The following is a 14,532-nucleotide window of genomic DNA, read 5'->3' as shown; positions in this document are numbered from 1 at the left end:
CGCCAGAATCGTGTCTCTGCAAAGAGACAGAGTGCTAGCTTCCGTCAACATCAGAGCACTTCATTGTGCAGACATGTTTTTATAGCTTTGATCCAAAAATCACTGCATATATTTTGTGATGTTTCTTTTGGCAGAAGGAAGTACCCTGCAGCAGATCTGCTGGTCATGTGCTTTGGATTTCCTTTCTTTGACCATACAGAGTACGTAGAGTACATGTGATTAGACTTCTCCTTTTGAGGGAGGGTAATCTAGGCTTATTTTAAAGCTTTCAGGTTTTAGTGTTTTGTTTTGTTTTTTTTTTTTTTCTTTTTGGTTTGATCTATAAAAGTATCCTTCAACCTGTGGTGCAAAAGCAAAATATAGCTGGATTAGGTTATGAATATTTACGTTTTTGTAAATTAACTTTTATATTGGCAACAGCACTGATTAGGGAGATGATCAGTTTTTTTTTTTATACACTGTAATGATCTGCTGAATAAGGAGACATTTAAGCAGCTAGCTCTAGGGACAACTGGAACACAGGACTTAATTTATTCTTTTGCGTCTACCAGAAGATAAAAGAGGTAAAATCAAGTAATTATCTGCAAAAATGTGGGTTGTTTCTTGGTATGCCTAGAACTCTTTTTTGTTTGTTTTTGGGCCACACCGGCGGTGCTCAGGGGGTTACTCCTGGCAGGCACGGGGACCATATGGGACACCGGGATTCGAACCACCTTAGGTTCTGGATCGGCTGCTTGCAAGGCAAACACCGCTGTGCTATCCTCCCGGGCCCTGCCTAAAACCTCTTAACAGCCAAAAGTATGACATCTAAACTTAATTTGGGTTATTAGTCTTCCTAACTCTGGAACAGTGTAGCTTATCATGAGGATCAAACAGTGTGAATACAGTAGAGAATTGTACCGACTATTCAGGCTCCTTAATTTTCAGAGCAGTTTGTATGTTTTGTCGAGTCTTTCCATGCACCTTCCACTGGAAGTTCCCTGTTCTTCGTGAGTGCGGCTGCCTCATTTCAGTGAGCAGGGTATGTGGGATCATTCAACAGGACAGGCTGGTTTGAAGGGCTGGAATGTCGTGGCTGGGCAGGGTGCCAGGCCTGAGCTGCAGTGAACCGGCACTTTGGTCCTGTGTATTGACCTACGACAGTACTCTGGCATTACTTCTTGCTTTCAGGCTTCAGGATTCTGGACATCTGCATTAGCTGCATAAAGGGCAAGAATCAGGTTGAATTCTGGCTTCCTTCAAGCTTTCTCCCCCTGAAGTACTAAAATGTGCTCATCAGCCAAATTATTTTAACAGAGAACTTGTAAACTCGAGGGCAAGTAACCAAACCTGTGACAAATTGTATTTTTTTCCGAGGACGTTTGTTACGAAGATACCTGTTACACTAATACTTGAACCTGTACCTTGTGGTATTTGCTATTTCTAACTAGCCATGGATAGCCTTCTATTTTAGTTACACTTCTGGAATCTGATAAGTTGAATGGGGTGTGTGGGTGTTTGTATGAGTGAAGCAATTCCCTGCTGAATGTAAGAAAACCTTTTTTTTTTTTTTTTTTTTTTTTTTTAAAATTGTGACTTTTTAAAATATAAAATTGTCTTTACATTTTTTCTACTTGGAGGATTTGCAGGCTGCTCAGGGTATATTTTGTTGCTGTGGCACTGATGACACCTGCATCCATCAATAAATGTTTAATATTCAAACTATACCAAGGTGCAAAAATTCCTGAAAAATTGATTTTATTAGTCTTGGTGACAAATGCTAGTGGCTTTTTGTCCAGGGTCAGAGAAAGAAGAAAATATTCTTTGATTGTTTGGCTGGCATCTTTGTGCATCAGAAGCTTGACAGGAGCTTCAGAGCCAGACACGGTTCACTGTGACTAATGGTCTCCATCTCCCAGGAGACTGAGTTCCGGTTTTGCTTCTGCTACATCTCGCCAGTAAGGAAGAAGCAAAGTGAGAGAGGAGACTTTCTTCTCTATCAAAGGCCAAAGATGGGAGAACAAAAACTCATTTCCCTTAGGTGATAAATGTAGTCCATCTGACAAATAGGACGAAAAATCCTGCAGGAGAAAAAACACAAAGGTGAGTCTTCCTGGTCAGAGCTGCCGCACATCACACTGAAGTTGCAAAGACCCTTGTGGGGAGCTTTGAGTTGTCTGTTACAAACTGAAACCTCCCATCACTCATGTACCTGAGCTCTCTGTGTCTGAAAGAAAAGGCTGTGAGTATGATGAAAATAGTCAAATATGAAAGTTTTTTTTTTTTTGGAGGGGGGGGAGTATGTTGGGTAGAAGGAGACTTGAGTCACTCCTGGCAGTGTTTGGAGGCTGATACATAGTGCTGGGGATCAAATTGGGTAGTCTGCTTGCAAGGCAAGTAAGTGCTTTAACATACTCCAGTAGACCCTCAATAATAGTTTTGACTTAGGTTATTAGGAGGAAAGATCTTCAGCTGCCCAGCCTACAACTGCTGCATAAAACCCACGTCCCCAATTAATGACCTCTTGATCGTCAGAGCTCTTTTTTCCTGTGGGAAGACCTCTGTTCTGGCCTACAGTACCCCACGTCCTTATTAAATCTTATAGTAAGATTCTAATGGCATTTCTAGTTTTTCTCATCAGTGACCCAACTACGCAGGAGCAGCTCTCCCAGTGGTTTGCAGTTTCTTTTTTTCTAGCAGCACGACTCTGACCCTCTTAGGTGGGAGCTTAACCCAGTCAAACACACACTCTTGCTGCTGGCCCCCAACAGGGTCCAGTCAGCCACCGAGGAGTGAGGTAATGGGTCTCGTGTCAGTATGAGAAACTGTAGAAGGAAGTTCCATCCCCCAGCAAAACAAAACAATGGCTGGACTGAGTGGATGAAGCGTTAATCTTGGTCCAGAGAGTTCGCTCAAAGGGCTGAATACATTCAAGGAGCCAGAGTTAAGAACCTGGCACCACCTGGCCCTTTGGTCCTTGTCAGGTGTGTGCCTGTAGTATCTTGTCAAGTTTGTTTTTTGGGTCACATTTGGCAGTGTCTGGGATTGAACCTGGGTCAGCAATGTGAAAGGCAAAAGCCTTCCCTACTGTACTCTCCAGCCCCTATCAAGAACTTCAGCTGCTCTCATGCCATATTATAAAAGAACTTGACATTAGTGTTTTTCTTTTTCCTTTCAGTGATGCTTTGCACTCAGGGATCACTCTTGGGGGATTAGGCAATGAATCTAGTTCGGCTGCATTGTAATTAGGTAAATGCATTATCTGCTGTACTATTTCTTCAGCCCCCATCAATATTCTTAAAAATAGATGCCATTGGGGCCGGAGCAGTGGTGCGGCAGTAGGGCATTTGCCTTGCATGTGGCTGACCTAGGACGGACCAAGGTTCGATCCCCGGCGTCCCATATGGTCCTCCAAGCCAGGAGCAATTTCTGAGTGCATAGCCCTAAATGTCATCAAGTGTGGCCCAAAAACAAACAGAAAAAAAAATAGTGCCATTATTTCATTACACCATTGTTAGGGTGTTTTGTTTCTTTGGTTTTGGGGCCACACCCGGAGGTACTCTGCAGCCACTGCTGACTACACTAAGAAATAATTTCTGGTATTGCTTGCTCAGCAGACTATATGGGATACTGGGTATCAAGGTCTGCCGTAGACAAGGCTACCCCCACTGTACTATCGCTCCAACCCTCACTATATGTTTAAGGGGCTTCCCAGAGGTGGTCATACATGGTGAATAAAGCTAGGGACCAAGCCTACTGAGTAACCCCCTCCCCTCCCTCCTCTTTTCCTCCCCACTCCACCCATACCTGGCTGTCCTTCTGCATCAGGGTCCACAAGTCAAGTGCATCAGTGCCACAGTCTTGGGCTACTTGTAAACAGGCACTAGCATATTCTCCAACTACTGAGTTCAGGCGATTTAACTTGCAGCCTGTTGGAAAAAAAATCCAGGTGGTAACTGATTAAAGTACTGGTCCTTGTGAAACTGGCCCTGAACAAAAAGTTTCCTGGTTCTAGTGAACAGGTACATCTTTAGGAACCTCATCTGGCCCAGGCATGGAGAACACAGGTCTACAGGCTACCTTCCATGGCATGAAATCAGAAACAGCGAGCTACCAGGTGGGAATTGAGTCCTTTGAGGTGCCAAGGCCACAGGGAAGGCCCAGGGGAGCCAGTCTACTTGGCCAATGTGAATGGGGTGTGTGGGTGAGTTAATAGGCTGCACAAAGACCTGAATATTTTTATGTTAGTAGTCCCATTTCAGAACTGTGGTCATGGAAATTATTACAGGGCATGTCCTGGGGTCTCTGGCACAACACCAAAGAGACTCTGTCCTCAATGCTTCAACTTCTACTGGTTGAAATTTAGACCAGGGGCCGGAGAGATAGCATGGAGGTAAGGTGTTTGCCTTATGTGCAGAACGTCGGTGGTTCGAATCCTGGCATCCCATATGGTCCCCGGGCCTGCCAAGAGTGATTTCTGAGCAGAGATCCAGGAGTGACCCCTGAGCGCTGCTGGTGTGACCCCAAAACAAAAAAAATTTTACACCAGTAGGGGCTCGGGCTTAGCTGGGTTCTTGTCCTACATGTGTGGGGCTGAGAGTTTGATTCCATACACCGCTTCACTTGTGCGGAAGAGAAAGAATGTGAAGAGAGACTGCTAAGAAGCAGGCCTAATGCTCCTGAGCTGACAGAAACCGGCCTTTGCCCTTCCCTGGAAGCCAGCCAGTCTGCTTACCTTGCAGGCGACACTCCTTTTCCCACATGGCCTCACAGAGTGGGGGTGGCGAAATGAGAATGATCCTGTTCTTGGGAACGTCCACGGAATTGAGGTACTGCACTATGCTCTTGAGATTCTCAATATATTCCTCCACGGGAATGTGCTGCTTGGGGTTCTCTTCTGTGCAGGAGGAAATGGATACTTGGGTTAACTGCTGGTTTGCTGGTAAATGGCAACGAGTAAGGCCAGTAAGTACTCACAAATGTGTAAGATTCATGGCATATGGAGGAAGTGTTCAGCACCAAGGACTGATTAAGGAGGAGGATGGAATCAAGTCTTCAGAGGCTTCTTGTAAGTACCCTCATCTCTTTCGTTCTGGGGAACATCCCATTACTAATTGGGTTGAATTTGGGAGAAGAACTAGTGAGCCTGGGTTCTATCCTGACCAAATCACTGACTTAATCCAGCCTGCATAAGTACTCCATTCCATGCTGTGAAGTATGGATGACCTAGAACCTAGCTCACAGGATAGTTGTGAAAATTCGCTAGGCGTGCAACGCTCAGGGTACAGGGCCTGCCACAGAAGTGTCATTCAGTAGATGACACCTCCATCACTGCCACCTCTGTTGGACTGCAGACTGGTTATCTCAGAGATCACACATGTACCAAAGAACACTGCAAACCACAGTACTTAAGGAAAAGTAAAATCACGAGACTGCTACTCAGAGCAATGTTGGCACTTGGATATATTTTCTAGTCTTTTTTTTTTGGGGGGGGGGGTTGGCCACACACGGCGGCGGCACCCAGGTTACTCCTGGCTCTGCGCTCAGAAATCACTCCTGGCAGGTGTGGGGCACCAGATGGGATGCCGGGATTCAAACCACCGTCCTTCCTGTATTGGCTGCGTGCAAGGCAAACACCCTACTGCTGTGCTATCTCTCTGGCCCCCTCCTAGTCTTTTTTTTTTTATTATTATTTTTTTTATCTAGATATGTGTACCTAGAATTTTTTTTTCCCCACAAGAGGATACATAATTTGAGTGTAATCTACCCAAAAAGTCTGACAAGGCCAGAGAGGATAGAAGTTAATTAAGCCTTACCCACTGTAAGGCCCCATTCCTGAGTATTTATAATAGTTGGACTTCTAGGAGCAGGCTAATAGCCTCCCAAAAAGATCACAGCATGTTTCCTCACCATGAGAATCAACCACAATCTTGGGCTCCAGGGAAGGGGTTCAGTGACAGCAACAGCCTTGTATGCATGAGGTTGAAGGTTGCTCCTCTCCTCAGCACTGCCCAGAGTGGCACTGCCACTGGGACCCCAGGTGCTATAAATGCGAGCACTACAACCAAACAAGAACCAAGAGCAGGAAGAAAAGCTAAACAAAACTTTTAATTTGCCCTTTTGTGTGTTTTCACACTTCTTCAAATGCTTCTGTGAATTACCTGTTTCTACTGGATCCATTACTTTTACCCCCCCCCCAGCCCTACTCCTTAACGCCGTTCACCTGTTGGGTCACACACACTTGGCTACACTGGATGGTGGTCTCCATAGGTCACGCTGCAGGACACACTCATGCTCACTGGGGCTACACCCTTTTAGTTTCATTGCTCACATACCTGGCTGTGATAGAGTCAGAAATAAACCAAGACAACCCAGCTTTTGGTTTGCAGAGCTCCCAGGATTGTACTTCATACATGTTAGCAGCAGGGATAGAGCTCCCGACCTCAGGCTTGCAAGGCTTTATCTGGTACAGATAGACCATGTTCCAGTCCCTCTTCTGATAAGGCAGTTAGGTCACTTCTTAGGGGTGTTTAAGGGTCACTTGTGGCAGTGACTAAAGTGTCAGTGAACTTGGATCAGCTGCATGTAAGGCAAGTGTTAAGTACCCAAATTTCCAACCAAAAGGTTGGATTTTCCTCCTTGTTACCATAACCGAACTCAGGGTAGAGAGAGAAGTCCACATATGGCCCATGTTCTGAGTCACAGTGGCAGTAATTCTGAAAGCACAGAAACTCAGGGTAAGACCTAGTTTAGCGTCCCGCGACCAAGCCTCATGGTTCAACCAAGCTGCCTGGTTCAGCTTCGGTGCTGCTGGTCACAACTAAAGATAAGCAGCAGAAACTCAGGCACTGGTCTCTGAGAAATGTCAGGCCTGCCAACTGCCCTGCAAGTAGAAAGTTGGAAATAATACAGAAGACAAAGCAAGAGACATACTAGTTACTTTGTGGGAATATTTGTGAGAATTCATAAATTTGGCAAAACTTTCTTAAAAGGCAAGTAAACCATTAAAAATGTCTATTGCAACATAAAATTATAAATGATCCGGAAAACACAAAAACATTTTTACCTTTTAGTGCACTATCATTGGCCCCAAAGAAAACAGTAACTGCTACAGGGTTGTCCAAACTGTTCCCTTTCCTGATTAGTCTTGGAAGAATAATTTTGGCCCATCTGGTATTGTAACCTGAAAATCCACGATTCAGAACATCACATTTTCTGAAATGAAAGGTTATAAAAGAAAAAAAATGAGATGAACTATGAGCCAAGAGCAGTTTGGGGTTCCTTGTGGTTTTCTGCAGTTGTCAGACACCTTTAGAGGTGCCAAGGCTCATATGGCACAGGCTCTGGCCTGGCACCACTGCCCCAAAAGGATCTGCAGAGAACACTGATGCTCACTGTCCTCTCTAGACTCCCAGATAGATACCTTGATCCCTTCCTGCTTCTCGGTGAGGGCAGTGATAGATCCACACTCCCAGTCCAGGCACAGCCAGGACCATCCCCTTGTGTCACATCTCACTCAGGAAGGACACACACCTATAAGTGTAGTGTTCTCCTGAAAAAGGAATTATTTGCCAAAAAGGCCCGCTTAGAGCAGTCAAAATCACTTGACCCTTCACGTGGATTGTTTGACTATAATTCCAAACGTGACTGTAGCTATCTCTCTCTTTATTTTAAACCAATATTAGTAATCAGGCCTTAGTAAATTCTTTCTAACATAAAGACAGTACAATCCAGCCCAAAAGTCTCCCACTTAACAGCTCCCTGTAATTTTTCCTACTTTGGCGCCATGATTAGGTTTTTCCATATACTTAGCTCAAAACAAAGTAATTTTCACTTTTCCCCCAAAACTCTGAAACATTCCTCACTCTTCCAACTTCCCTGATAATTACCTTTTCCTTCTGTTTACCCAAAACTAAGCGAACCCAAAACAAACTGCCTTTTCACCTTCAGTATCGGCTCTTTAATATGCTAATTTAAGCCAGAGTCCTTTTTCCTTTCCCAGTGTCTTTGATGTCTAGAATTTGCACCCTGCTTTTCCCTGCCTCAGCTTATAAAAACAGCCAGCTCAAAAAATAAAATTGTCTCCGTCCTTGTAGACGCGAGTCCCCATGCAATCTGCGTGGTTTCATTCATTTCTACAATATATTTCCGTCATTCGCCATTCCGCGTGCCCACCTTCTCCCCGTGGAATTTTTCCCGAACTCCACGAAGGACCTGTTTGCAGGTGCTGAAGACTGCAAACAAAATTTGGCTCACAGCACCCTTGAGCATCTCTCTTAAGGATTTCCTTAGCTTATGCTTGTTTGGCAAATAAGAAACCAAAATCATCACTACCTGTCACTTTTATATAGTCCAGAGAACTGAACTCATGCATGCAAGTATTTATCACTCAACTATATATCCCCAGATCTCATGTGTTTTATTTTATAATGAAAACTTCAAGAATACCAAAAACTGAATACAACTTTGGGGGCAGAGTGATAGCGCAGCAGTAGGGTGTTTGCCTTGCACGCTGCCCGCAGTTGGATCCCCGGTATCCCATATGATCCCCCAAGCCAGGAGCAATTTCTGAGCGCGTAGCCAGGAGTAACCTGAGTGTCACTGGGTATGACCCAAAGATCAAAAACAAAAAACTGATTGTTTGGGGGCTACATCCAGCAGTGCTCAAGAGTTACTCCTGGTTCTGCACTAGGGAAACACTCCTGGCAGTGCTCAGAGAACCAGATGAGACGCTGGGGATCAAACCCAGGTAAGCTGCATGCAAGGCAAGTACCCTATCTGTGGTGTTATCTCTCCAGTCCAAAACACTGAATCCAATTTTGGATTTACATTTTGCTTTCATCCCAGTGAATTCCTGGATTACCAAGTCATCCACAGTTGATAAGTGAATAGCCATGTTGGGAGGGTAGGCGGAATCTAAAACTCAAGAGATATATTTTCACAACTTTTAGGAATCAATTTCACCTGGTGGCAATGTTTTCATTAGAACTTCAGTGCCTTCTCCCACAAATGACCAGGAAAGGCCAGCAAAGGTGAGCAAGAGAACTTACTGTTTGAAACCGAATCATTCTGAGGTGGTTATATTTCCCATCAATAAATACTCAAATATCAATCTAGAAACTATTCTCACCTGGCCAGCTTGTCAGCCAGTGATGCTCCCCATCCACCCTGTTGGAAAGAAAACTGAAGAAAGAAAAGCCCATTACTACTCGTTTGTGGAACTGGCAAATTTGGGTTAGAACTCCCCTTTATTTGAACTCCCCTTTGTTTTCTTTGCATACCCCTCTTGGCTATCGTCTGGCTTTGCACAAAGATTATTTTACTTTATTGGTTTTTGGGTTACACCCGGCAATGCTCAGGGGTTACTCCTGGCTCTGTGCTCAGAAGTCACTCCTGGCAGACTCAGGGGATCACATGGGATGCTGGGATTCGAACTGGGGTCTGTCCTGTGGCCACATACAAGGCAAACGCTTTGCCACTGTGCTATCGCTATGGCTCGTAGAGGTTATTTTTTAAAGAATATTGGAACCTCATTTCAGCAGTACTCTTTCTTCCCTACAAAATGGATTTGGGACAGTTATCTGTGTTTTTACAAAGATTTGGTATTAAGAACCACTATCTAGAAAAGCTACTTAAAAACACTTGGTTCCTGATAGAAAGTACAAAGTGTGGGAAAGTGCAAGAGGTCCTGCACTTGATCCGACACTGCCTGCCCTTCCAGCCCCAAGCACAGCCAAGTAAAGAGCTGATGGCTCACAGAAGTGAAATGTTAGGCCTTGTACTGCCAACTGAGTGTCTGTGGGACTGTCACTGGGGCTTCCCTAACACTGAAGGGTAAGGTCCCTACAAAAAATATTCTGTGTGTGTGAGATGAAGTAGGAAGAGAACAAACCTAGCACAGGCGAGGCCCTGACATCCACCCTCTATAATTTTCTTCTGACTCTCGCTCTTCTAGTATGTTCTAGCCGCGATGGTGTGGCATGCGAAGGCCTTGCAGCTGCCACGCAGGAAGATCCAAATTAAGATATGTGGCATGTGCCACATAGTTTTTAGATACTAAAATCTTGTTATTAAGGTTTAATTGACGTGTTGGCACTTTTGAGAAAATTCTTTGGTTTTGTGCGGCAGTTTGGTCACTCGGGCTCAAAAAGGTTAGCTATCACTGCATACCATATGTTCCACCTGCAGCCAGGGACCTGTGGCTCCTGTCCTGTCCTTCCAGCATCATGAGGTGTCCATATTAAAAACCAACTTTGAGGGGCCGGAGAGATAGCATGGGGGGTAAGGCGTTTGCCTTTCATGCAGAAGGTTGGTGGTTCAAATTCCGGCATCCCATATGGTCCCCTGAGCCTGCCAGGAGCGATTTCTGAGCATAGAGCCAGGAGTGACCCCTGAGCGCTGCAGGGTGTGACCCCCAAAAACAAACAAAAAAAAACACAAACCAACTTTGGGCTAGAGTACTAGTATGGAGGGAGAAGGCACTTGCCTTACACATAATCCATGGATTCCTTGCTCTAACCACATCAGGTTATGCCTGAGCAGGGAGGGACTAGGAGTAAGCCCTGAGCACTGCTGGGTGTGGTTTGCACAAAGCAAAAACGGTGCAAAAAAAGAAGCAGAGGAAAGGGCTTACGAACTTGCCGTACATGTCAAGGGCCCCTGATGTGTTCCCAGCCCACCATCCATGTGCGAGAAAGAGATGAAGCCCTGGTTTGCTCAGTTAGGAAATGAAGTCCACGGAGCTCCACCTTTCCATTTCCACTGCTGAACAAATTCAGGAGGGGAGCCGAGGAAGACCCTTTGTGACGTGTGCATGCCCCTGGAATCTGGAATGTCCAACTCAAACCCGCGTTACCCATGATGGGCATCCATGCAATTGCTTTTTAGAAAATCATGTTTGAATCCGTTCATAGGAAGTCATCAGTGAGAAAAATTAAAAAAACACCAAAGTGGAGGGAAAAGGCATAAAAAAGTGCTTCTCTTCCCTCCACTAAAGCGAGTAGATGCGAGAAAAACTGATTTTCACTTCATTTCTGGGAGCATCTGGGTTCCCAACTTGCTTCCAGGATCCTGCAGTGCAAAAAGCCTGGGGAGCGACCTCAGGCCTCGGGCTGTCACAGCGATTGCCGGTTCTCCCCGCAGGCAAGCAGGGCAGCGACCCCAGGGAAGGCGGGTGCGAGCACCCCACGCCCCAGCGGCGGTACCTGGGTGATGGAGTCTCCGAAGAGCAACACCCGAGGCCAGAGCAACGGGCTCCCGCAAGCCGCGGCCTCGCACAGCGCCATGACACCGACGGCCGGGGGCGGGGCCTGACGACCGGATGTCCGGGAGACGCGGGGCGGGGCCATCTGGAAAGCCAGGCGGCGCCTGCGCAGTCCGTGGCCTTCCGCTCTAGATCTTTCTTTTTTAATATAATTTTTATTTTGATCCTAGTGGCTTACATATTGTTGACAATAATATTTAGGTACATATTTACATAAAATCAGGGGGGATTCCTATCACCAATTTGTCCTCCCTACATCTCCGTTTTGTCCTACCTCCCATATCTTCTTCCCTCACCCCCAGGGCTGCTAGAATATGTGGTCCCCTCTGTACCTATCCTATTACTTCGTAGTCTTACACCTGTTTGGTCCTGATGCCTCCTTTATTTCCCCCTCTAATTGGGAGGCAGGAGTAGGTAGTTCAAGTTACGTGGTTTTGTTTGAAGAAGAGAAAAGTAATAAACTGGGGTAAAAGTCTAATATGCTAAAAATGGGCGGAATCCTAGAGGCTCTCATCATCGATTTGAGAGATGAAGGAGAAAAAGAAGGCGAAAGACTCGACCAGTACAAAAAGAAGTGTCAAATATCCAGTGAGGACTCCAACAATAATGATAAGCAACACAAAAACAAAAATAAACAATAAAAAAACGCCATGGTCTTGAGATAAGAAACATGGCATAGCACATAAAGAGAAAAAAAAATAAGTATAACTGGGGACAACAACTTCAATAACCACATCCAAACAAAGAAATCGACCAAAAATAGATAGGTAAATAAAAATAATAATAATAAATGAAGATAAAAAATAATATATAAAAAATAATGTTTTGTGCTTCTTTTTTCCCTCCTGCCCTGGCACAGTAAATTTTGGGGTCATCCGAAAAGGAATTCACTTGGCCTAAGAGATATGGGGTTTCTCTGTCCTTGGAGTATAATGTCATGGGATTAACTATAGACTCTGTTCAGGATCATTTATTCTCCCGGTGGTGCTTTTGTAGTGTTTGATAGACTTCTGCTCCGTCCTGGGTGATACAATCAGACCTCTGTATCTAGAGATCTCAGTATCTGCACAGGTCCAGGGGTGGGACTTATGATGAAGTCAGTCTTTGTGGTTCTAAGAAGGGTCCTCAAACTTTTTAAACAGGGGGCCAGTTCACTGTCCTTCAGACTGGTGGCGGGCCAGATTATAGTAAAAACAAAAATTATGAACAAATTTCTATGCACACTGCATATATCTTATTTAGAAGTGAAGAAACAAAATGGGAATAAATACAATATGTGGCCCGCGGGCTGTAGTTTGAAGACCCCTGTTAAGAAGTTCTGTTCCCTCAGTGTCATTTTAATCCATCTTCTGTGGTTGGTGGTCTTGGTCTTTACACTGAACCTAGGATGGCACCTAGGATATCGTCTTTGTGTTTCCAGAAGCCCCATTCCGCTCTAGGTCTTTCTTTTTGTTTTTGTTTTTTTGTTTTTTGGGCCACACCCGTTAGATGCTCAGGGGTTACTCCTGGCCACGCGCTCAGAAATTGCCCCTGGCTTAGGGGGACCATATGGGACACCGGGGGATCGAACCGTGGTCCTTTCCTTGGCTAGCGCTTGTAAGGCAGACACCTTACCTCTAGCGCCACCTCGCCGGCCCCTCTAGGTCTTTCTTAACCATGTCTTTAGGCCTCAAGCCTAACAGTATTCTGGGTGGGATGTTGCCCCAAGGAAGGTGCAGAGAGAGGAGGAAGGAGGGTGTTAGATTACCTGAGGGGCAGCTGCTGAACAGGCCTAAAGTGGTGCGGTGGGAAGACTAGCTAGGAGCCATAGAGAGGCATTTTTATGCAGGTCAAGTCTCTTTGGCATCCACCCAGAGACCCAGTGGGGCTAGTGTCAGAAGTGGTTACAGGGACCAGGACAGGAGATGTGGTGGGGCCAGTGAGGAGCCTGGTATGGCCAAAGGTCACCTACAATAGGCGGCATGTGATGTGTGCATGTGCAGATCATGAGATTGGGGCAGGTCTTGAAACTTGAAGGTGTGTGTGTTTGTGTGTGTGTGTGTGGCAGGTCTTGAAGGAGTGTGTGTGTGTGTGTGTGTGTGTGTGTGTGTATGTGTGTGTGTGTGTGTGTGTGTGTGTGTTTAGTTTCTGAACTGCACCTGGCAGCAGTTCAGAGGTTACTCCTGGCTCTGTATTCAGAAATTATTTCTGGCAGGTTCAGGGATGTCAATGATCAAACCTGGTCGGACGCATGTAAAGCAAATGCCGTAACCATTGCACTATCATACCGCTTTGGCCCCAATCAACACTTTTTAATGTATTCTAGCAGGATGGATACACATAATTACAGAAGCATATGGACCAATTTCCTAGAAAATCAAGTACAGAAAAGGTGTGGCAGGAATCAGAGGGAAAATGACTCAACACTCATAGCAGCAGAATAAAGAAAGTTCTAATTAAGGAGCAATTTTGGGGCTGGAGTGATAGAACAGCAGTAGGGCTTTTGCCTTGCACACGGCTGACCCAGGATGAACCTGAATTTGATCCCTGGCATCTCATATGGTCCCCCGAACCTGCCAGGAATGATTTCTCAGTGCAGATCCAGGAATAACCCCTGAGCGACATCAGTTGTGGCCCCAAAACAAAAACAAACAAACAAAAAAAAACAAAACAAGAGCGATTTAGAACTCTGGCTCTTTCATGAGTTTCTTTGGGAGGTGTCTCTGGGGGAAAGGAAACTTCTTTTTAGCTAGTCAAAGTGGAAGTAGGGATGTGGGAGGTGACGAGGGATATGGGGAGATAGCCGAGTGGCATAGCACATACATATAAGGCCCTGGATTCCAACCGTGGCACTTCAAAGGAAAAAAACTACTAGGCTACCCCAGAGAAACTAATTTATTTTAAGTAACAGAAGTTGAGTCCAGTCTTAGAAAAAGGAAGCGTTCACATGTACAAACTAAATTATCAGTAGGCGGGCGTCAGGGCATCGTACAGTCTCTGTGCAGCCAGTTCCACCATTTCTCGGAGGGATTCATCATCTTCGCTCCCTTCCTCACATTCGACGGTCTGCAAGTGGAAGCACAAACAAATCTCCTCTGGGAGGGTATAATCATCCTTGCACCGGTCAGCAAACACCAGAATCACTGAACCATACGTGTGTGGGTACGAACTGGATGGGAGATTCATGGCCACACAGTGAAGGCACCTGATTAACATGAATCTAGGAGGTACAGGTTGTCTAGGTTTGTTAGTGTTAGGCCCTGAGCAGTAGGAGAGATGGCAAAAGGCAGCAGGAGCTGGGAGGCCAGTAT

At 45.4% G+C, this 14,532-nt stretch overlaps 2 protein-coding genes across 3 annotated transcripts in view; both read right to left on the bottom strand.

Moving 5' to 3' along the window:
- Nucleotides 1-1,720: 1,720 nt before the first annotated feature.
- IAH1 (isoamyl acetate hydrolyzing esterase 1 (putative)) lies at nucleotides 1,721-11,309 on the bottom strand. 2 transcript variants are annotated; one of them, XM_049784538.1, is made up of 6 exons: nucleotides 11,184-11,285; nucleotides 9,110-9,162; nucleotides 7,046-7,194; nucleotides 4,715-4,876; nucleotides 3,787-3,908; nucleotides 1,721-2,060 (listed from the first exon to the last, which is right to left on the bottom strand). In XM_049784538.1, the coding sequence occupies exons 1-6, from the start codon at nucleotides 11,262-11,264 to the stop codon at nucleotides 1,878-1,880; spliced, it is 750 nt and encodes a 249-aa protein (XP_049640495.1). In that variant the 5' UTR covers nucleotides 11,265-11,285; the 3' UTR covers nucleotides 1,721-1,877. The 2 variants fall into 2 exon arrangements, with proteins under 2 accessions (XP_049640495.1, XP_049640496.1); XM_049784539.1 differs by lacking the exon at nucleotides 9,110-9,162 and having other exon boundaries at nucleotides 7,046-7,162; nucleotides 10,626-11,309.
- Nucleotides 11,310-14,098: 2,789 nt separating this feature from the next.
- CPSF3 (cleavage and polyadenylation specific factor 3) overlaps nucleotides 14,099-14,532 on the bottom strand; it is a 45,297-nt gene continuing 44,863 nt past the window's right edge. The window contains 1 exon segment of the mRNA XM_049784554.1: nucleotides 14,099-14,287. Coding sequence (XP_049640511.1) covers nucleotides 14,186-14,287 — 102 coding nt within the window. The 3' untranslated portion in view covers nucleotides 14,099-14,185.

The sequence above is a fragment of the Suncus etruscus genome, chromosome 12 (genome assembly GCF_024139225.1).
Source record: "Suncus etruscus isolate mSunEtr1 chromosome 12, mSunEtr1.pri.cur, whole genome shotgun sequence".
Classification (NCBI taxonomy): Eukaryota; Metazoa; Chordata; class Mammalia; order Eulipotyphla; family Soricidae; genus Suncus; species Suncus etruscus.
This window is presented reverse-complemented; position numbering and strand designations above follow the sequence as displayed.